This window comes from Aquila chrysaetos, chromosome 17, assembly GCF_900496995.4.
Source record: "Aquila chrysaetos chrysaetos chromosome 17, bAquChr1.4, whole genome shotgun sequence".
NCBI classification, from domain to species: domain Eukaryota; kingdom Metazoa; phylum Chordata; class Aves; order Accipitriformes; family Accipitridae; genus Aquila; species Aquila chrysaetos.
The window spans coordinates 2,441,578-2,461,652 of NC_044020.1; the positions used below are offsets into that span (position 1 = coordinate 2,441,578).

Here is a 20,075-nt window from a genome sequence, read left to right on the forward strand (position 1 = left end):
AAAGGTAGAAGTGAAAATGAGTTGGGGTGCAGCATGCATTGTTCAGGCTGTGCGGGCACTGCAGGCAAGGCTTCAAACCTACCCTTTAAGAAATGACATGTTTCGAAAGGAGAGCTACAAGCTCAGCAATTGCTGACTATAGAGGGGAAAACATTGCCATCGCTTGTCTGGATGTTGGCTAATGACTTCCAGAGGGCCTGCAACGTAAGTCCAGTGCCACCACTGCAGGAGAGAAAGGGAATACTGTGCTAAAATATGATGCTAAGGAATATTCCTGGGCTGCTGGTTAGTGCTGGGAGTTCAAGGGCAAGGAAATGCAGCTCCATGCGGGAGGGTCAGATGTTTCGGCACTGATGTGCCGGAGCAGCAGAGCTGCAGGCTATCGACTGACTGTGGCCGCCGGCTCTGCACTGCTGTAATACCCAAATTGTGTACTTGCAGTGCCTTAGAAACCTGCCATTTATTAAGCCTATTTCAAGCCTAGAAATGACCTGCTGAGGCATATTCCCTGTCTTGGGTTGTTGTCTGTTAAAGTGACTTTTGAGACACGCAGGGCAGAGGTTTGTTTGTTGTACTTAATATGCAAACTGTAAGTGGATGCTGTGTTTGAACATGTTACTGTAACTCAGATGCTGGTTTCAGCTCTTCCAAGAAAAAGTGCTCCGGAGAAGTATGTTCATGGAATACAGGCACGTTCTCCTGGAACACCCTTGAGACCGAAACTCAGCCGCATGCCATTTTTCAGCGAGTGTAAAAACCAGTGTGGAATGATAATCCTGAAGAAAAGGGTTACCTTGAGTAGGCTTTGCTGGCAGGAATGACAAAGAAGCCCGAGAACACCCTTTTTTTTTGTGCATGCAAAGTGGTACCTAGGGTGTAGGCTGTGATATTAGTCTCCACACATGGCAGAAACGGCATCAGAGCTGCTCGGGAGGTGGTGCCAGCAGGGAGCCTGGAGCACGTCAGGTTTTTCTCACTGAGACGTACCCCGCGTGGGCCATTGCATCTGCTTTGGCAAACGCGTTTGTCTGCAGCCAGCCCACGAGCCAGCATCGGGGGCACATCTCATGCTTGGAGAGCCTCCAAAGCACATGGGACCACAAGGCATCAGCACAGCCGAGCTGAAGCCAAGGCAGGCGAAAGGCCAACTTGGCCTTTCTGAGGGGCAATGGGGCCCCGCCAGGCAGCAAGAGCTGGAGAAAAGAGAATTGCCTTGGGCGGACAGGCTCCTGCCCTCCCTTGGGGTCCTGCGGGTGGCGCAGCTCATCATTCCCCATCATTCCTGGCAGGGGCAGCACCCCAAAACCAGTGCAGCCCGGGACTCTCCTCCACTGCTTGACCGGGGACTCCCCAAACCCCCAAAACTCCCTCGGGGGGTTTCAGTAGCGTGTGCCATCCCTCACTTGGTGCCCCAAACACTTTGGCGGTACTGAGCCTTGTTAGGCAGCTGCTGTCTGCCACCCTACAGCCAGCTGGAACCATCACCCTCTCACTAGTAAGCTGTCTGTTATCTGCCGGGATCAGCTGCTGAAATGGGAGGGTGTTTCGGCAGGGCTTGGCACCCTCCCTTCCCCGGAGGCTCGTACTATTTGGGGAGAGAAAGCGCAGGGCGCTCCTCTCCGATGCTATCGCAGTTTGGAGGCAGTGGAAAGCACTGGGATGCGTCATCCCTTGCAACGCTGGTGGTTCCCCCCTCCTTGCAAGGGCACCCAGGCACCCTCCGGGGCCGGTGGGCACACATGCACATCACTGCTGTCGTGAGGCTGTGTCGCTCTTTCGGGAGTTTTTGCAAGCGGATCTCTCTGAGGAAGCCCTTTGCAGAGCCACCCCTACCCCTGCCAGCAAGCACGTCCATCCATCATCATGATGTCCCACCAAAGGCCTCGCTCTTCCTCACCTCTGGCTTCTCCAGCTTCCTCTGCTCCCCGGGGCAGAGAGAAGGTGCTGAAGCACCCCGCCGACACCAAAGCTGGGCTTTGCCTGCCTGCAGCACTCGGGAAGAGCCGGCCTTGGGTGCTCAGCCCAGTCCAGGTGTCATCTGTCCACACCTTATGGCAAAGGATAGGGTCCACGCTTGGGATGTCCTCAGTTCTCTCCTCCAGATGCGGAGCTGGGGCAGGTTCATGACAGCAGCTGGTGGGATGGGAATACAGGCTGTTTCGTCAGGAGCACGAGCTCCCGCTCCCGCAGCCCTGGCGGCACAGACGTATCCTCCCTCTCTTCTGCCCTGTGCTCCAGGGTTGGGCTCCTCAGCCTTTCTCAAACAAAAGACCTTCTCATTTTTCTGGAAGAAAGCCAAGGACCAGCTCACATCCCAGCAGAACTGGGTGGCTTGGGAGAAGGTGGGGGGAAGCATGTTGATGCACTTAGCACCAAAATAAACGACATGGCTTTGTTCTATGGGATCATAGTCTTGCTCTCGTTATAATGGACATTGAGGCTGAGCACTGACAAACTCCTGACTTTGGCTGGGGGCGCAGATCTTGACATGCCAACTGACTGCCCGGCCATGTGCACGGGCGGGGGGCTTTTCTTTGGGGCAACTTTGAGGATTTTACAAAGCATTGTTGGCCCATGCGCTCTTGGTTGAGAGGCGTTTCGGTAGGGAGTAGGGTCACGGATGGGACAAGGGGTTGGTTAGACATAATGTCAGCTTCTGCTTGGCCTCTTCGCAGCAGGACCCTGGGGGAAGAGGGACGGACATTCACTTGCAGCATCCGCGCACCAGTGATTTGGTGGCAAGCTCGCAGCATGAAGCCTGCTCTTCTCTCCCAGCGCAGAATGTAAGGGAGAGTCCATCAGCCAGCCAGGTATTTTTGGGTGTACCCTATATACCCCATAGGTAGTCAGTCTGTGGGGCATACATCGTGGGGTGGGTCAGCGCCGTCTGTTCAGCTCACAGCAGGTTCACCAGATACACCGTGAGGCCAAGGGCTGCTGCGCCGGCGGGAGGCTCAGCCCTTACACCCCGGGGTGCTGATGCCAGAGACTCCCCCAGCGCTCGGAAGGGCATTAATGCATTTAGCTTCTCTCTTGGAAAAAGCAAAGTAAATGGCTGCAAGGGAGTGCAGCCCAGAAGGGGAGGGCAGAAGGCACTGCCTGAGGACGGGGGAAGGCACTGGGCACATCCCTGTGGGCTTGATGAGACAGAAGCATCGAGGAGCAGAAGTGGGACCCCTGTGAAGCTCCTACCTGGGCAGACGGGCATTTATCACTTCGCCTTGGCTCCAGCTACTGATGACGGTTACCCAACAGGGTTACTAAACCTGCCTGACTTCCCCTTCTGCTTCAGACTCTGGGCTGGTGACAACATTTTGGAGATCACATTGACATGGTTCACGTGGTGTCCCCTGGCTCTGGAGGGCTTGTTCACGCCTGTTCACCCTCATCCTGCAGGTCCACAGCCTTAAGTCCTACAGTCTAAGAATTTTCTTGTGCAGGGTGGATTAGCTTCAAAAACCCTGGACATCTGAGAGGTACTGGCCTCCAGGCCCTCAGGCATTTGCTCCAGAAGCAGGCGACAGGCGGGATGTGTCATTTCCATTCCCACCGAAGCAAACAGGGAAAACCAGGGAGGTTCTCCCAGCCCCTGCACTGGCTAAATTTAGTCAGGCAGGTTCAAGCTGTAATATAATGCACCTCCTCCCATTCAAAGGGAGGATGGGGAGATGAGAGTAGTCCCTAGGTCAAGTCCATGATAAGGAGGTAACCTTAGAGGGAAAGCAATACCCCTACAGGGTCTGCTGTTGTGTAAACTTGCCCCAAGCGGGACAGGCTTTTTGCAGGACCCAGCCCTAAGCCAAGCTCTGGGCGAGGTGTCCCCCAGTCCAGGCAGGGTGAGCATCTTGGGCTTGCTTCACTGGCTCTGCCGCCCGAGAGCTCCTGGAAGGAGCAACCCGAGGACCACTGCTGGGTTGGGCTGGAGCAGCGTGAGCTTGGTGCTGGGCAGCCCCAAGAGAAGGCCACTTCTTTAGAGCTCAGTTTTGGCACCCCGCGGGGTGCCTGCCAGCCCAGGGGCATACGGAGAGGTCCAGAAACAGGGGCCTCCCTGCACACCCCTTGAGGAGTGCCAAGCTGGTGTCTGTTCAGGATAAGAGCCGTCGGGGAGGGAAGTCTCCCTGGGCAGGCAGGCATCAGCCGTGACTTTCCTGGAGAGGAACAAGCAGGGGGCAAAAGCCCCAGCCCTCCCCAAATGCCCCCCTGCTTAACAATAGCACTGTCAGCAAGGACTTGGACTGCATGGCAGGGCTCCCCGTGGCCTTCGGGGACTTAGCTAACCCCTGACGAGACGCAGGGAGACATGCCATTCTGACAGTCCTTCCCGCTTCGGAAACAAAGGCGTTTGTCTCTCTTTGTGGCGGTCTGTTTATTTGGGGGAAAGGGAAGGAAAAACAGCAGAGAGCAGAACGGAGCCTTGCCCCACGTGGTGCTTTATTCGACCGCCCTGGGGGTGCGAGCTCAGCTTCGTGGGCAGGGAAGGTTTTACCTGCCGAGCAAGTTGAGGAGGAGGACCTGCGCCCATGAGCAGGCACGGGAGGCAAAGCAGTGGCTGGGAGAAGGACCCGGTGGGACTGGTAGGGCAGGGCTGCTGGGGGCCAGCCCTACAAGTGGACAGGACCGCTTCCCCAGCCATGAAGGTTTGAGTCCAAGGAGAGTGGCCAAAAACACAAGCAGCCTGCCAAAAACTGCGAAGGCACTCAGCCTTCCCTAGCTGGCTCCCCACCGATGATAAGAGGTGACCCCACTTGGTCCAGGCGCCCATCCCACCTTCCCTAGGGGTTGGTCCCCTCTCCAAATGGCCCAGCCAGTCTCTTGGCTTGGATGCCATAGAGAAAACAGGGCTGCTGCTCCCCCTCTCCTCCTCCTCCTCCTCCTCCTTCTGCTGTGCTGAAGGCTGTGGAGGGAGGACTGCCCGCCTCGCCTCGCCGCCCCACGGAGCTCAACACTCCCAGCTGGTGGGCGAAGGTGCTCCTGAACTTGCTTGACAGGTAAAACCTTCCCTCCCTGTGAAGTCTCTCCCTGCGTTTATGACTGCCTGCCTCTGAGCCAAGGATGCCTTTTTGGCAGTTCCAGGAGTGGGCCCGGCTGGGTGCGGAGCACTGGTTTTTCTCTGGGATTTTATTACTTGCTGCGTTTCTCAGGGTGTCTCAGTTGGCTTTCCTTCAAACTCTCCATCGTTTCATGGCTATCCGCTCTCTTCCTTCCCCCAGCCCTGCACGGACCCCACGTACGGCAGGGAAACCACAGACCGCACCTCTCAAAAATCTCTCTGGCCGAAACACCCGCTACTGAGCTTCACTGCAACCGCCACGTAGACTGAGCCATGTAGCATCCTTGTGACGCAGCCGGTGGGTCGGGGAGGAGACGGGGGGGGGGCTCATGCAGGACCTCTGCTGCTGCTGTGCTCCCATCTCCTCCCGCTCTCTGGCTGGCTGTGCTGGGAACCTGTCACACCAGTGCCAATACTATCTCTTGCTGGGCAATGGGGCTGAGCCCCACACCCTGGCGTCGGGCCGCCTAGCCACATGTCCTGGGCTACCCGTTGCCTGTCCCTCTGCCTCGTGATTACTGCTTGCCTGCAGGGACCCCTCAGGGCAAGGGAGCGGTTTGACCACCCTGGGTCCAGGTGAGACCCTCCAAGGAGCCCCACTGAGGCCGGTGTGTCTGTCCTTGCTGCTCAGACCCTCCAAGCACAGCCCTGGAGCTGAATCAGAGAGAAAGGAGCAGAGAGCCCAGGACTGATGTTCATCTCCAGATGTCTGGGGCAGCCCTCTGGCAGGGCAGGGTGCTGTGCTAGAGGGATCTGGTCTCACCAAACACCAACCTTCATCTCTTCTTGCCTTGCGCAATGTCCACGAGGCTGAGGCTTCCTGAAAAACACCTCCTCAAGTTCCCAGGGAAGCCCTGTGAGCTTCCGATAGCCTGGACCGAGAGGATCTTTAGGTACTGCAAGCTGTTAAAGGATTCGCAAAGGTGCAAGAGGATAGGAACCGACAGCAGCCGTTCTCACTTTGGGGCAACTCTGTCCTTTGGGAAAAGCAAACCTGTTAGTCCCAGTTCCTGCATATATTGTGACCTGAGCAATGTCAGGATCTGTGCTGGGACTGGTTCATTCAATGCAATGGGGTTGTTAAACCCTTGGCCGGGGGGAGAGGCCGCTGCAATCACTTGGTGAGGCTGGATGCGACTGCATGGGGCCATGGGATGCTGGAGGAGCAGCTGTGGTGCCTCTTGGGCACATAAAGGGATTTGAGATGAAGGCTAGAAGGTGGGCTGCTGTGCCTATAAGGCTGCTAGCTGTCATGAGAAGGAGATGGCTTGCAGAAAGACTTTCTTTCTCCAAAGAGCAATGACTAATGCTGGGAAGCCATCACACCCCATGTTTTGGGACACGGGAATGGGGGCCAAAGGGAAGTGTCATTTAGCCCTGGAGAAAAAGGACAGTGGAAGATGGGGATGAAACCTTGTCCCTAGAACCAGGGCCTCCTCCTTCAAACCTAATAATAAGTCCCTAGTTGAACAAGGGTATTCCCAAACTATGTCTGTACAGCTCTGCAGTGAAGCCCAGGGCACTGGGCCAGCTGGAGCAGCTCTGCCGGAGGAAACCTAACCCCTCCACTCACATACCCACCCTTGGGGATCACAGCACTGCTGCCGTTTGGGTCAGGCCAGCCTCAAAAATGTCAGGTTCATCTTTCTTGAAAGCAGACAACATAAGTGAAGAGCATGACTGACCAAAGCTGGTGAGCTGCAGCTGCCCGGGGGATGCTCTCGAGGACTGGCCCTGGATGCTGACCAGCTCCCCACCAAGTTACCATTTCCCCTTTGGGAAACAGGCACTCTCCGACTGCAGAAAGGTCAGGCTGTGCCCGGCATGCAGCTGCGTCTCAGCTCAATTGGGGGACAGATGGTTTTACCCCTCAGAGTGAAACTGAGATGCTGGGCTTTGCGCTGCTATTCCCAGAAGCAGAAGTGGGTGAGGATGCTCAGCCGTGTTGCGAGCTGGCCGTCCCTCTTGCAGGCAGGAGGGTGGCTGCTGGCTCAGAGCGATACTCCCCACGGGGAAACGGGATGCTTTCCGAGAAAGGTAGGCTCTCGGCAAGCAGCGTGCCAGCAGCACGCTCTGGGCAGGGGCGAGAGCTGCTGGAGATAGGGTTTGCTGGGCATGTGCTCGCCCTTTCCAGGAGAGACTCGCAAATGGCTCAGAAAATTTTGCTTCCTTGGGATTTTTTGGCCTGGCACGGGTCTGCCCAAGGCAGAACAACACCCCTGTGTGTTTGCAGGGCCTCCCTCTGTCCCAAATGCCCAGGGAAGGGGGTCTCAGGCCAGCCCTGCAGAGCCCCAGCACTGTGCCAGGGTGCAGGTACGTGCAATGGGCAGGAAAGGATGAATCCCACGGGAAGGTGGAAAGCAGGACATGCACTATGGTTGACACCTGAGCTTACCTTTTTTTTTTTTTAACTTTCTGGGGGTGTTTCTAAAGATGAGATACTCTTTGGTCTCTCCAAGAGGCTGAAACCTGAAATGCACTGCTTTTCTTTCTTTTTTAATGCAAAGTTGTTCAGTCTTCTGGGATGCGTGTGCATGCTTCTGGGAACACCATGACATCCACTAAGGAGAATCACCCAGCTCTGTAATACCAGGGACCAGGCCTCAGCAGCACCAGCAGAGCTGATGGGAATGCAGGCGTAGGAGCGTGGCACAAAAGGCAGAGTCAGAGCTGGCCTGGCCAGAGGGAGAGAGGATGGCGCGTGAGCAAGCGGTGCTTTGGGGATGAGAACGGGGATCCCGAGACCTCTCAAGGCATCTCCTCCCCAGGGATGTACCACACTGCACTGCTCCTGCCTCCACCGAGCTGAGGGAGGAGGATGCTCAGGGCACACCAACACCCACCACTCCTTTTCGGTAGCCACAGCACCCTCCCCACTTCTGGGTCGTCCCCCACCAGAACAGTTTCGAGTGGATGTTTAGCAGGGTGCTGGCACGCTGGCCGTTATCACAGCAAAACTGGGTGCCTGGAGGAAGCCCTGCCTCTCCCCGACACCTCGCGAAGGTGCCTCCCCAGGCTCCCGTTGCCGGTAGCATCCCAACGCCACGCCGGCTGCAGGTGGACCGAGTCCCCGGTCTCCTCCGTCTGCAACCGGAGCAAGCACCGACAGGCCCCAGCTCCCCAGCACGCCTTCGCCCAGCCGGTGTGGTTCAGCTCTGCCTGCAGAGGAGCAGAGAGCTCCCTCTCCGTATTGCACCCAGGTGCCAAGCCTGACTCCGCTGCCGGCCGTGCCCGTGGGCCACCTCACCGCAGCCCCGGCTCTCCCGGGGCTGGGCAACGCCACGGCGGCAACCTCGCTGGCGTGGTGGTTGCCTTGCTCTGGCTGAGCGTCTGTGGCCTCCTCCTGTTGAAACATCACCCCTCGAGGGCAAACCAGCCGGGCACCGGCGAAAGAGCTGGGCTGAAGGTGAGGGCTGCCATTACAACAGCGAGGCTGCCTACGTGCAGCTTCCCAGCATCGCGCAACCACGGTCCCAGGCGTTCTCCTTCCCCCTGCCTGGCCCAGGCCCGCGTAGCTGCAGAGGAGAAGGGGCACTGCCCGGCTGCGCTGTGAAATCTGGCCGCTCACCCAGCCTGGATCAATAATTGCCCTCCACGTGGATCTGGAAATGGGCACCGCACATGGGTTTGGGATTGCTGCACCCCTCGGAAGGGGTTGCGGATGGCCCTTTTCCTCAACCCGCTGCTCCAAACTTCAGGTCTGATTCATAGAGATTTAGGCACCTGAAACTGCTGCTAAGGGTTTTTCAGCAGTGCCTGAACAGATGAGGTCCTCCTTCGCTTTGACTTGGATAGGCAAAGAAATGTGCTACAGGCCTGGAAAATAGAAATTGCGATTCTTGTAGCAGTGCAGCCGATGGAGCAGCAAGTAAAGCAGCGAGCAGGGTGTCTGGCGTTCATCAAGGGATGATGAAGAACTGCGTAAGACAACTATTGAAGGGAGGATGATGTGCAGACTGGAAAACATACATCTATAGCACTGAAACTATAGGGCGTAGATGGAGGGCATGGTCCCACTAAAAGCAGCTGGAAGCATGACAGAAGATGCCAAGCGACAGCGCGGCACAGCCCGGCACAGAAGGAGCCGATTAAGTGTGCACAAAAGGGAGCCGTGACTTGGATGCAGACTGCAGGGCTGTCAGCCACATTGTACGCTGTTTACTGTCCAGGACACAGCCTTGTGCTCGCCAGTAACCAGGCTCTCCTGAGCAGAGATGCTTGCGTGACCAAGCCGCTGCCGACCGGAGCTGTGGGGGGAAGCGAGGATGGGCTGTGATGAGAAACAGCTCCGGAGCGGAGAGCTGCAGCCGCAGGGTGGCTGGCTGCACCCGGGGTGCCAGCAGTAGTTAGGGGCCCTGCGGTGTCGACAACGGCCAGCGAAAGAAGCTGACGCCCAGAGAACAGTCAAAATTGTCTGTGGTTATAAATCTGGCTTTTCAGCTCTCGGGAAGGGGCCTTGTTCAACAACTCAGAGGAACGCAAGTTTTGAACGTGTGAAGGGACAGGACTTCACACTCTTTTCCCAGCCAGCTGCCATTTATCAACCCATATTTTTGTGAGCGAGCTGACATCGGCCAAGATGACACCCCAGACCATCCCATCCTGCTCCCCAACCTTCAGCTGTTCACCCCTGCCTGGCACAGCCTCCTCTCTTGTGGTGAAAGCATTCCTGTCGCTGAGCATCAGACTGATGTGAAAATAACTGAGTTTTTTGCAGCAGCAGCTCACGTTGGGTTTGCAGATCTATGGAGCAACTCTGACATGGAACCTCCCACTCCTTCCCTCCTACTGAGACAGACAGACAGACAGGAGGCTCAGGCAACAGTGAAAGCGAGGTCTACTGGAAAGCAATTTCAGCTGCACTTCTTTCTATCCAGTTGCATTTTTTTCCTTTTACCATGCCCAGCACCGAGGCCTCTAGGTATCACGCAGCTGTGTGTGAAAGGACAGGGTAACAACGGGTCTTGGTGGGATGGATGGTGGCAGGGGATGCACAGCTCACACTCCGTTTGTCTGAGGAACTGACAGGCAGTGGAGCCCCTCGTAGTTGCAATAGAAAGGAAAAAGGAAAGAGAACATTTGACATGAATATTATGAAATGAAAGAAAAATCTGGTGTCAATTCACTCCAGCCAGCATAACGGGAACACAAGGCAGAAGCCTCCTGCATCTAGATTTATTTTCAGCCTAGAGAACAACAGTCCAGGAGATGGGAGAATGAGAGCCCAAGACAGATGACTTACTACAGATGTCTAATTTACTTATTGTACCTGGCACAGCATCCAAGTTCAAGAGACAAGGAGCAGATAAGGATGATCCTTTGCAGATGCCTTACTCTTCTGCAGTACAGCCCATTGCCAGGGCAGGAGGAAGAAATACGGGTAGTGGACAGGATGCCTCCACGTCACTGAGCTTGGAGGTTTGCTGCCAGAAGAAGTCCCAGGGTAGCTCACAGAGTCCTTTTCCAGGGAGTTGTATTTCTTCCTAAGTCACTACAGAGATCAGACAGATTTTCCTGCTGCTGTTTGTGTCCCATTGCTGGAGACGCTGTTCCGGAAAGCTTACAACACGCCTGAAGTCATAATGGCAGAGTTTTGTATTGCATCAACAAGCAGCAGCAGGGGATCTGTCTCAGACCCTCCACTTAAAAGATGGGCCAGCCAGGGCCATGTGCTACTTGCAATGACCAGCCACCTCCATCCCTGGATTGACCTGAGGAACAAGTGTGCTCCAGTAGGAAGGACTGTTCTGCTGCTGCCGGGTCATCAGCAAGAGACGAGTAACCTTTGGGATGAGGAAGACCACTTCTGTAGAGAGTTCTCCTGAGCATTCTTAACATCAGGCTGCCCGAACAGATAACTGAGAAGAAAGCAGCTCAAAAACCTGCACCAGCAGGTAGATTTCCAGCAACATTGGCTCAAGGGCATTCAGAGTTGCCTGTGACCAAACAGGAGTCAAACACGGTGTGGGACTGCTCAGTGACACAGGTCCTTTCACCCCTGAAATTGTTGAGGGAAGGCAACTAATGAGACTGTGGTGGATTACAAGGCTGTGAGCATCGGGAAGCTCAGCCTAAACACAGCTTACGCTCTCCACTGAAGGAGTATGGCCACCCCATCTCCTGACACGTGTCAATCTCCAGGTGAGCAAGGCTGTGGCAGGCACACGGTCCCCTAGTTGTACTGGCGTGCTGAACGGGAGCGTACTGCCATTCTTCACATCCGCACCCCCAAAATTTGCGAGCGCACAAACAGGGACTGGCTCTGCTCAGAGTTAGCTGAATCGGCAACTTCCACGCATTAGGCCAGAGGAGGACACCATGTCAGGAACACCTCTGTTTTGTGAGGAAAGGGCACCTTGCCAGGGCCGATCAACATTGTCCTAGCAGGTGGGAAATCTCTAATCTACTGCCCACAAAGACTCAATTCCCTTCAGCATCTGTGCTGCAGAGAACAATGACTTAACTTGTACACAGGCAGCTGTAGTCCAACAGTGGAGCAGACCTGGAGGAAACAGAAAACCATATCTGAGTCATTTCAGGTTACTTGAAACAGGTCAAGTAGGAAAACAATTCTTGCCCCCTAATTTTAACCAGGTACCATTTTCTGCGCAGCTTCTGTGGGAGCCAGACTAGAGGTTCAGCAAGGGCCAGTGAGCAGAAAGGCTGGCACAGGGCTTCGGGCAACCTGGTGGACAACAGTGTCCATTTAAAGGACAGGTTTCTCTCACCCATAACAAGTGAAGAGAGCATCTCAGTGCTCAGCAATATCCTATTTACGGAATAGAAACTGCTATTTGCTGGAGCTGCACATCTAGCAGGCTAAATCACGGGACAGAACAACCTGGAAGGTTGCAGGCAGCTGCCCTGTGATCTGGGAACGTTTCTGGCATGATGTTTCCCTTGTGTCCATGCTGAAGGCTTACAGAGCTGACAGTGCTTTGCTGCGGTGGTATAGTGAAGCTACAAAGACCAGTATAACCCCCTAAGTTGGTGGAGTTCTTAACGGCTTTCAGTTGCTCTTAGCAGGTTCAGCTGTTCAGTATCTCCCAGGGATCATACGGAGCGCTGAAATAGCTTGTCTGCCAGGAGCACTTCCCATACATCATCCACACACAATTCCCAGGCAGGCAGAGTCCAACGCCACAGCAGCAGTTCCTGGATGTGCATAGCCACGCACGTCTCCTGGGCTGCCTGGCGAGTTTGCTGGAGTCAGAGTCTGTAGAGCAAACGAGGCAGCAATAAGGAAAAAATGGATAATGCCAAGGGGATGGCAAAGGAGTACCTGAAAGCCCATGTTATGGGGTGGACGGGGCAACGCCTTGTGTAAGGAGTGAGGAGAGGGAAGCTGTGCTGCAGAGGAGGGACTTCTACCCACACCGCTGCTGGAGGAAGAGCAAACGCTGGCTGCCTCCCCAGGGCAGGCAGTAACAGGCTGCTGCTCCTCACCTTCTCCTCCTCCTCCCTGCCCGAGCTGCTGCGGGACAGGGTGGTGCCAGAGCTGCCTGCCTTGGCAAAGGGGGACTCTCACTTCAGGTTGGGCAAGTACTGAGTGAGTTCCTAGGATCATGATCCTTTCTTGGCTCTGGAGGCACTTTCCCATGCAAAAAATCCTCCTCTGTCCTGCCAGTCCCAACACCTTCCAGATCCTCCCAGTTCTCTTACCATGTCATGTGGCTGAACAGTAACAACTTCCCAGCCAGGATGATCATTAGTTCCTCATATTAAAGGCATCTACTCACCGATTAATATCTTTGGGCCCATTTGTTGTCCTCCTGAAGTGGCAGTCGCTCAACCAACTTGATAAACTTCTATGATGAAATGACTGGCTTGGCAGATGAAGGGAGAGCGGTGGACATTGTCTACCCTGGCTTCAGTAAGGCTTTTGACACTGTCTCCCTTAAGATCCTCATAGAGAAGCCAAGGGAAGTATGGGCTAGGTGAGGAAACAGTGAGGTGGACTGAAAACTGGCTGAACAGCCGGGCCCAGCGGGTGGTGATCAGTGGCATAAAGTCTAGCTAGAGGCCAGTAACTAGTGGTGTACCCCAGGGGTCAATACTGGGTCTGATCCTGTTCAGCATCTTCATTAATGATCTGGATGATGAGGCAGAGTGTACCCTCAGCAAGACTTGCTGATGACACAAAACTAGGAGTGGCTGATACACCAGAAGGTCGTGCTGCCATCCAGAGGGACCTTGACAGGCTAGAGAAATGGGCTGGCAGGAACAACCTTGTGAAGTTCAATGAGGAGAAGTGCAAAGGGAAGGAATAACCCCAGGCACCAGTAAATGCTGGGGACCACCCAGCTGGAAAGCAGCTTGGCAAAAAGGACCTGGCGTCCTGTTGGACACCAAGTTGAATGTGAACCAGCAATGTGCCCTGGCAGCAAAGGATGCTAACAGTATCCTGGGCTGCCTTAGGATGAGTGTTGCCAGCAGGTTGAGGGAGGTGATCCTTCCCCTCTACTCAGCACTGGTGAGGCCACACCTGGAGTATTGTGTCCAGTTCTAGGTTCCCCAGTACAAGAAAGATAGGGACATACTGGAGAGAGTCCAGGGAAGCGTTACAAAGATGACGAAGGGACTGAAGCACCTCTTCTATGAGGAAAGGCGGAGAGGGCTGGGACTGTTTAGCCTGGAGAAGGCTCAGGGGGGACCTTGTCAATGTGTGTAAATACCTGAAGGGAGGGTGTGAAAAAGATGGAGCCAGGATCTTCTCAGTGGTGCCCAGCAACAGGACCAGAGGCAACGGGCACAAACTGAAACACAGGAGGTTCCCTCTGAACATCAGGAAACACTTTTTTACTGTGAGGGTGACTGAGCACTGGCACAGGTTACCCAGGGAGATTGTGGAGTCTCCATCCTTGGAGACAGTCAAAAGCCGCCTGGACACAGTCCTGGGCTGCTGGTGCAGGCTTGAGCAGGGGTGTTGGACCAGGTGACTTCCAGAGGTCCCTTCCAATCTCAGCCATTCTGTGATTCTGTGAAAGGGAAGAAAAGCAGTATGCTTGAGAAGGAACATAGGAAGGACCTGTTAATATGCTGATCCCAGGAAAACAGGAGCATGGAGAACATTTCAAACTAGGGGATATCAGGTTGCCAAAGTCAGGCCGGTGAGAGCAGTCTAGCCAGAGGTCACAAAGCAGTAGAGGAAAGCAGCAGATGGCCAGGGAGGAGCACACACAAGACTGCTTCCAGGTTACCTGCCACCAAATCACAAATGCTGCACACGAATGGGAGCAGTACAGCTCAGTCCATGCTGGCTCAAGGGATAGTTTCTTATGGAAGCAGGCTCACCTACTCATATATCTGACCCTTTTCCACATTGCCCCAAGCTCCCAAAAGCCCAGAGAGACTTCTCACAGCTCCTTGCCTCCTCCATCCGTCCGTGCCCAAGGATGGCTGGAGTCTGGGAGGCAAGATGAAGTTGCCTCTCCCCCAGCCAGGGGAACACAGGCATCCCTAACCTCTCCCTGGGCCTTGCCCAGAGCAGGCGATGCTCAGCAGGTTGCTGCTTACATCATCCAGCCAGTGGTTGCCACAGTAACCGCACGGATGAAGGATTCGAGGTTCCTGGGGTAACGGAACGACTGCCACCCGCCTAGGTGTTGTCTCTATTGCATGGCAGGAAAGGACGATGCAGTTTTCTGGAGGTGAGAAAATAAATACCCTTCCCCGCACTACACCAAGCCAGGCTTCCCATCCACTCCATCCTCCCATGCGCTGCCGCAGCTCCACTCTCCACAGCCCCGTGCTCCCTGGCAACTGCACTGCTTCCTTGAACAGTCAACCCAAGAAGAAAATCTGCTTTAGACAAGAAGAAATCAGCCTGCCCAGGCTGGAGCCATCACTTTTTTCAGTTTCAACAGCACGTGTGCTCTGCAGCATCACCAGACCCACCCCAGAGGGAACTAAAGCCTGACCCCCATGAGGGTCACAGACCCCTTCGTGTCCGTGGTTTAACGGATGTCTGAAGGGCTTGGACGGAGAACTCACCGTCCCTCAGGGACCCTTCCAGTCTAGTTTTCTAATAAGATCTGCTCACACTCACCTTCATTATGTGCAGGAGCGATAGTAGCAGAGGGAAGCCGCACAAAACTAAAGCCTGCCAGACCTGATGGACCCCTATAGCGCTGCTCTCATCTCCATTCAAAGCAAGAGCAGCTCCATGGCTAGAGGCAGCCCTTAGCCTCTGCTTCCATTGCTGGGGAGAGGAAGCATTTGCAGGACACAGGTCACCCCTGTCTGGTACCGTCAGTTACGTGAGGAACCAAGGGAAGGCCAGGTAAAGCCTATTCCCCTTCTGCTCCAAGCCCACCTCTGCTTCATAGCAAAGCTCTCAGGGAGAGATGCACCAGATCAAAAGAAGTTACGTGGTCATAAGATAGGGATCAGCCATCGCCTCTGCTGAGCTCTATTTTCAGCAGCAGCCATGTGAAAAAGAAAACCTACTCTGCAGGCTCACCATTTGGGATCCAAAGGACGAACTCCGAAGTCTCTTTGGAGAGGGCCCAAACACAGGCTGTAATGCTCCAATTAGCTACTGGTCCTGGTGTGCCAGACTGGGAGACCACAGCCTCCCACCTCCCGTTTTCTCGCTGGGAGAGCTGGAAAGGACAGAGCAAACACCGCAGAGAGCACGAGAAGCATTGCCCCTTAAAGCACCCTAGAAAAAAGGAGGCATCTCCTGGGGATGCTCTTGCTGTGCACCTTCTCCTCTGTACACACACAGGTAACCAACTCAACCTATGCAATTTGCAGCCAAACTGAGCATTCCCAGCAGTGGCCCCAAGTCACAACACCAGCGCTCCGAGTTTCAGTCTGATACAAGAACTGAGAGCTCTGAAAAATAAATCAGGGCCTGGGTATCTCTAGTTAGGCAACCGGAGTTAGCAGACACGTTAGGTCTCGATCTTGCTTTGCTTGATGATGCAAGCGTAGGTCAGGCGCTCATTAAGGGAGTACCAGTCCTCTGGTTGTCTAATTGGAGACAGCACAGACAAAAGGGAGAGACAGACGCATACAAAGGGGACTGATTAAGATGACAGGCAGTCTTCAGAGAGCTCTTTGGATCTTCTTGTATTTTGGAGGGCTGCTTCCCAAGTTATTTTGGGGGGGCAGGGGGCAGGGAAAGACACTCAGCACCTGGAATTATCCTAGCGCCAGTAAGTTGCATCTAGTTCTGCCACATGAGCTGACACAGCACTTAACTTAAACCGAGATCGGTTATTGAGCTGAACAGCTGATCTCTCAAGCGGGAGATGCTTGGTTACCCTCAACAGCTGTTAAAGGGGTCTGGCAGACAAAGGGAAGGATTTGGCTCCCATAGGAGGAATGGAGGACAAAGTATATTCAAGCGATTTCAAACTCTTCTTACCCAGTGTTTTCTCCCTCCTGGCTGGGACCACAGCCAAACCCAGGGAGAGGACGCAGGCCACGGTAAGCTACAGTCCGGTGAAGGTCGCTTCCAGGTGTATGGTGACACCCACCTCCCCTTCACTCAAAGCTTAACGTAGTCGAGAAGGGTCACAGCAAAACCTTACCTGGGCAGCCCTCTGCAAGCTACATGCGGGTGACAGAGGTGGCACCTCACCCCTACCCCAGCAGAGCTGGGCACCACTGCACAGGGCCACACGGATCATTGGGGTCCACCTGACGAGCAGCAGGCAGACTTCAGGCGCAGCACAAGAAGTCACCCTTCCCCAGCAAGGAATCACTCATGCTGTGAAACGCAAAGGCAGCAAAGATCGCATTGCTCACTGCTCCAGTTCACCTGCCCGGACCCCGCGCCCTACACCATAGCCCCACCGGCCACCTCCACCCTCGACTCCGGTTCTGAGACCCCAGTAAGAGACAACAGCAAACAGGAGCTGGAAGACACTGTCCACAAGACATTGTCCACCCCTCTCTTGTCTACCCAGCAGCACCCCCTTGAGTGAGGAAAGGTCTTGCCATGTCCTCATCTTCGAGGGCTCAAAGATACCTAGGCCACTTTTATCTTGATGGCACCACAAGCGAAAAAAGGAGGCCATTTCCAGCCTACGCTCACACTTTATTATATACAGAGACACGGTGAGTGTAAGAACATCAACATGGGACATGGACAGTAAGGGAGGCCCAAAGGCACTGCCTCCTGTCCCCTTGGTGCAACCAGTCAGCATAGTTTATACAAATAATACAGTATTTGAACAATAAATAAGTTTGATAAATAAGATCAAGAAATTAAAAAAAAAACGTAGAAAGACAAAGCAGCAAGGAATGATTTTGAGGGCTGTGACACATTCACAGCAGCGACAATACCACCAACATCTCACCTGCACACCAGCAGCTGGAGCACAGACCCCCATCAGCCCTTTTCTCTCACCGTACTATGGCAAAATCCAACTGAGGAGGGGGAACCAGGGAGAGTTGTACAGTTCACTACTGCTGTGCTGCCGTGGTCTAGAAGCCCTCTCTCCTTCACAAGCCCCTTCGGAAAAGGTGCTTGAAAACAAGGTACAACCGCAGACCCGCTGTGCGCAGTCACAGCTTGTCTGTTTGGCACAAAGAGCCCTCTCAAACCAGTCTCTTCCCTTTCTGTAGTGCTTCAGATGGGCACTGGCACAGTTATTAACCAAGTCAGGGCAGGGGGTGGTGGGGGCAACATCTCTAAGGAGTGGGGGAGAGAAAAGATGAGGCAATGCTCCCTTTCACTTGTGGGAGGCAGAGATGCTCTCATTCATCACTCCAGAGCACCGGCACGCTCCTCCACACGCCCTGGCACCGATGGAGACCGGGTGGGTGACAACGCCAGCCAGTCCCCTGGCAAGGAGGGGGTTACCACAAGGACTGCAGGGATGCAGCTCAGCAGTCGAGACTTACACGAGTGAAGGGACAGCAGTAAAAGGCCGCCACTGGTTATCTAAGAGAAAAATAATAAGACAGCCGGTCCCTAACCCCACACAGACTCACTGATTTGACCCCCCTGTCAGCCTCAAGGCCTCCAGCTCTCTCCCAGAGATGCTGGCAGCTGGCATATGAGGGAGAGAAGGACTCTGTCCATCATGGATATCTCTCAGCAGAAAGGAGACAACTTGAACCCTGCCCCCTCCTGCCAATCCCCCCCATTTTGCCTCCAAAGGGCATTGAAATGTGGAGAAACCAGGAACTGAAGGAATAGGGCAGTGAGAGAGAAATGGGAACAGATGGAGATCTGGGATGGGAAACCTGACCCCTCTGCCCTCACATGTGCAGACTGCTACTCATCCAGGCCCGGTATCAAGTCTGCAATGCTGTCCACATAGTAGTTGGGCACCAGATCCTTGGCAGCAGCGCTGTCGCTGGCCATGTAGGCCTGTGCCTCTTCCAGGCGGGAGACACCTGTCAGGGTGAGGATGGTGGAGAGGCCGCAGTTCTTGCCGAAGAGGATATCTGTCTCCAGACGGTCTCCCACCATGAGGGTGCGGGACGGGTCGACGCCGAAACGCTCCACGATGCAATCAAACATGTACGTGTTCGGTTTCCCCACCACCAGCGCCTTGCGGCCCGAAGCAGTTTCCACCGCTGCTGTGAGGCTGCCAGTCCCTGGAGCGGAGAGGGGAGGGGATAGCGTGGAGAAGAAAGAGAAAAAGAAGTAGCCATGGGCTAGCTGGCTCCAGGCAGCTCAACACCCCGGGTTCTGCCAGAGGATGAGCAAGCGGGGTACTGGCAACACGGCTTCAGAAGCTGGCAGGGACGCGTGAGGGCAGCCCTGCCCATCCCCACGGTGAAGGAAGCCCCTTGTCAGGGCCTGGGACGGCGAACCCCAACCGAGGCCAACCCCACCATCGTCCCACCGCCATTCCCAGGGGCAGCAAGGGAGGGGAGCGCGGGCTCACCGGGGGTGCGCTGGCCATCGCTGAGCGGGTGCCAGGGGTCGGGGTCGGTGGCTACCAGGAGGCACTGGGGGTCACGTAGGTAGCCGCAGGCCTGCGCCAACTTGGCAAAGGTGAACTGGTCGTCGTAGCCCACCAGGACGGCCCGCACCGGTTCGGTAGCGCCGGGAAGCGGTTCGCCCTCACCCGCCAGGCGCAGGCCGGCATCGCGCACCTCGCCGCGCAGCCCCTCGCCGCCCAGCACGAAGACGCGGCCTCCTCCGTTCCCGTTGCCGGCTTCGTCGAGGAGACGCTGGCGGAGGAAAAGAGCGGAACAGAGCGCGGAACTGAAGACGTGCTCGGCGCGGACGCCGCGGAAACCCAAGCGGCTGAAGCGCCGTTCCAGCTCGGCCACGGAACGGCGGCTGTTGTTGCTGACGAAAAGGGCGGCCTTGCCGCTACGCCGCAGCCTCTCCAACAGCTCGGGGGCGCCGGGGACGGCGCGCTCGCCCGCCCACAGGACGCCATCGCAGTCGAAGAGCAAACCCTCCGCCGAGCCCAGCACCTCCCGCAGCCCAGCGCCGCTCAGCCGCCGGCAGCTCGCCATACCCCTCAGCCGCCGCCGCCGCCGCCAGTCAGTCAGTCAGTCAGTCAGTCAGTCAGTCGTCAGTCAGTCAGTCAGCCAGCCCGCCCGGCCGCCGCGTCCCGCCCCGCCTCGCCGGCCCGCCAATCACCGCCCCTCGCCCGCCCGCCGCCACCAATGGGAGGTGGGGAGAGAGCGCCGAGCGGCGGCCGAGCAGTCCTGTGGGGGGCGGGGCCGAGAGGCGGGAGGCCGGCTCCCGAAGTGACAGCCGCGCCGCCCTGTTGGCTGCTGAGGGAGGCGGTGAGGAGGCGGGACAGAGCCTGAGCGCGCTTGCCGATTGGCTAAAGCCACCCTCCCCAGACACCTCCTCCCCCGGGTGAACGCGCGGCGGCAGGGCGTCCCCTGGTGCCCGCCGGGGCCCGTGGGCAGCGGAGCCGCCATTACCCCTCGGCCCCGTCTCTCCGCCGGTCGAGGGGAGCTGGCTGCCCTCCCGTCCTCGGGCTGAGCCGTGCCTCTCCGCCCTGGCGTCCCCGGGGAACCTCCCCCTTCCCTCCTCCCGGCTGCAGCCTGGGGAGGGGCGGGCGGCCTCCCACCTGCCTGCGACTGTGACACC

The 20,075-nt window shown here is 56.0% G+C and overlaps 1 protein-coding gene and 1 long non-coding RNA gene across 2 annotated transcripts; both read right to left on the reverse strand.

The window, feature by feature from the left end:
* Positions 1–11,461: 11,461 nt before the first annotated feature.
* LOC121232419 lies at positions 11,462–13,057 on the reverse strand. Its single transcript, XR_005930780.1, has 3 exons — positions 12,790–13,057; positions 11,649–12,266; positions 11,462–11,552 (listed from the first exon to the last, which is right to left on the reverse strand). It is a non-coding gene; the product is annotated as an uncharacterized LOC121232419 (long non-coding RNA).
* A 4,021-nt stretch (positions 13,058–17,078) lies between these two features.
* Positions 17,079–19,567, reverse strand: LOC115352816 (pyridoxal phosphatase). The gene is made up of 2 exons (XM_030041485.1): positions 18,904–19,567; positions 17,079–18,610 (listed from the first exon to the last, which is right to left on the reverse strand). Exons 1-2 carry the CDS (start codon positions 19,484–19,486, stop codon positions 18,285–18,287), a joined length of 909 nt encoding a protein of 302 aa, XP_029897345.1. The 5' UTR covers positions 19,487–19,567; the 3' UTR covers positions 17,079–18,284.
* Between the last annotated feature and the right edge of the window lie 508 nt (positions 19,568–20,075).

Excerpts from the sequence above, each read along its gene's own strand:
- LOC115352816 (XM_030041485.1), bottom strand. The coding sequence starts at position 19,486 with ATGGCGAGCTGCCGGCGGCTGAGCGGCGCTGGGCTGCGGGAGGTGCTG. Across the intron at positions 18,611-18,903 it reads CGATGGCCAGCGCACCCCCG|GGACTGGCAGCCTCACAGCA; the intron begins GTGAGCCCGCGC and ends TCTCCGCTCCAG.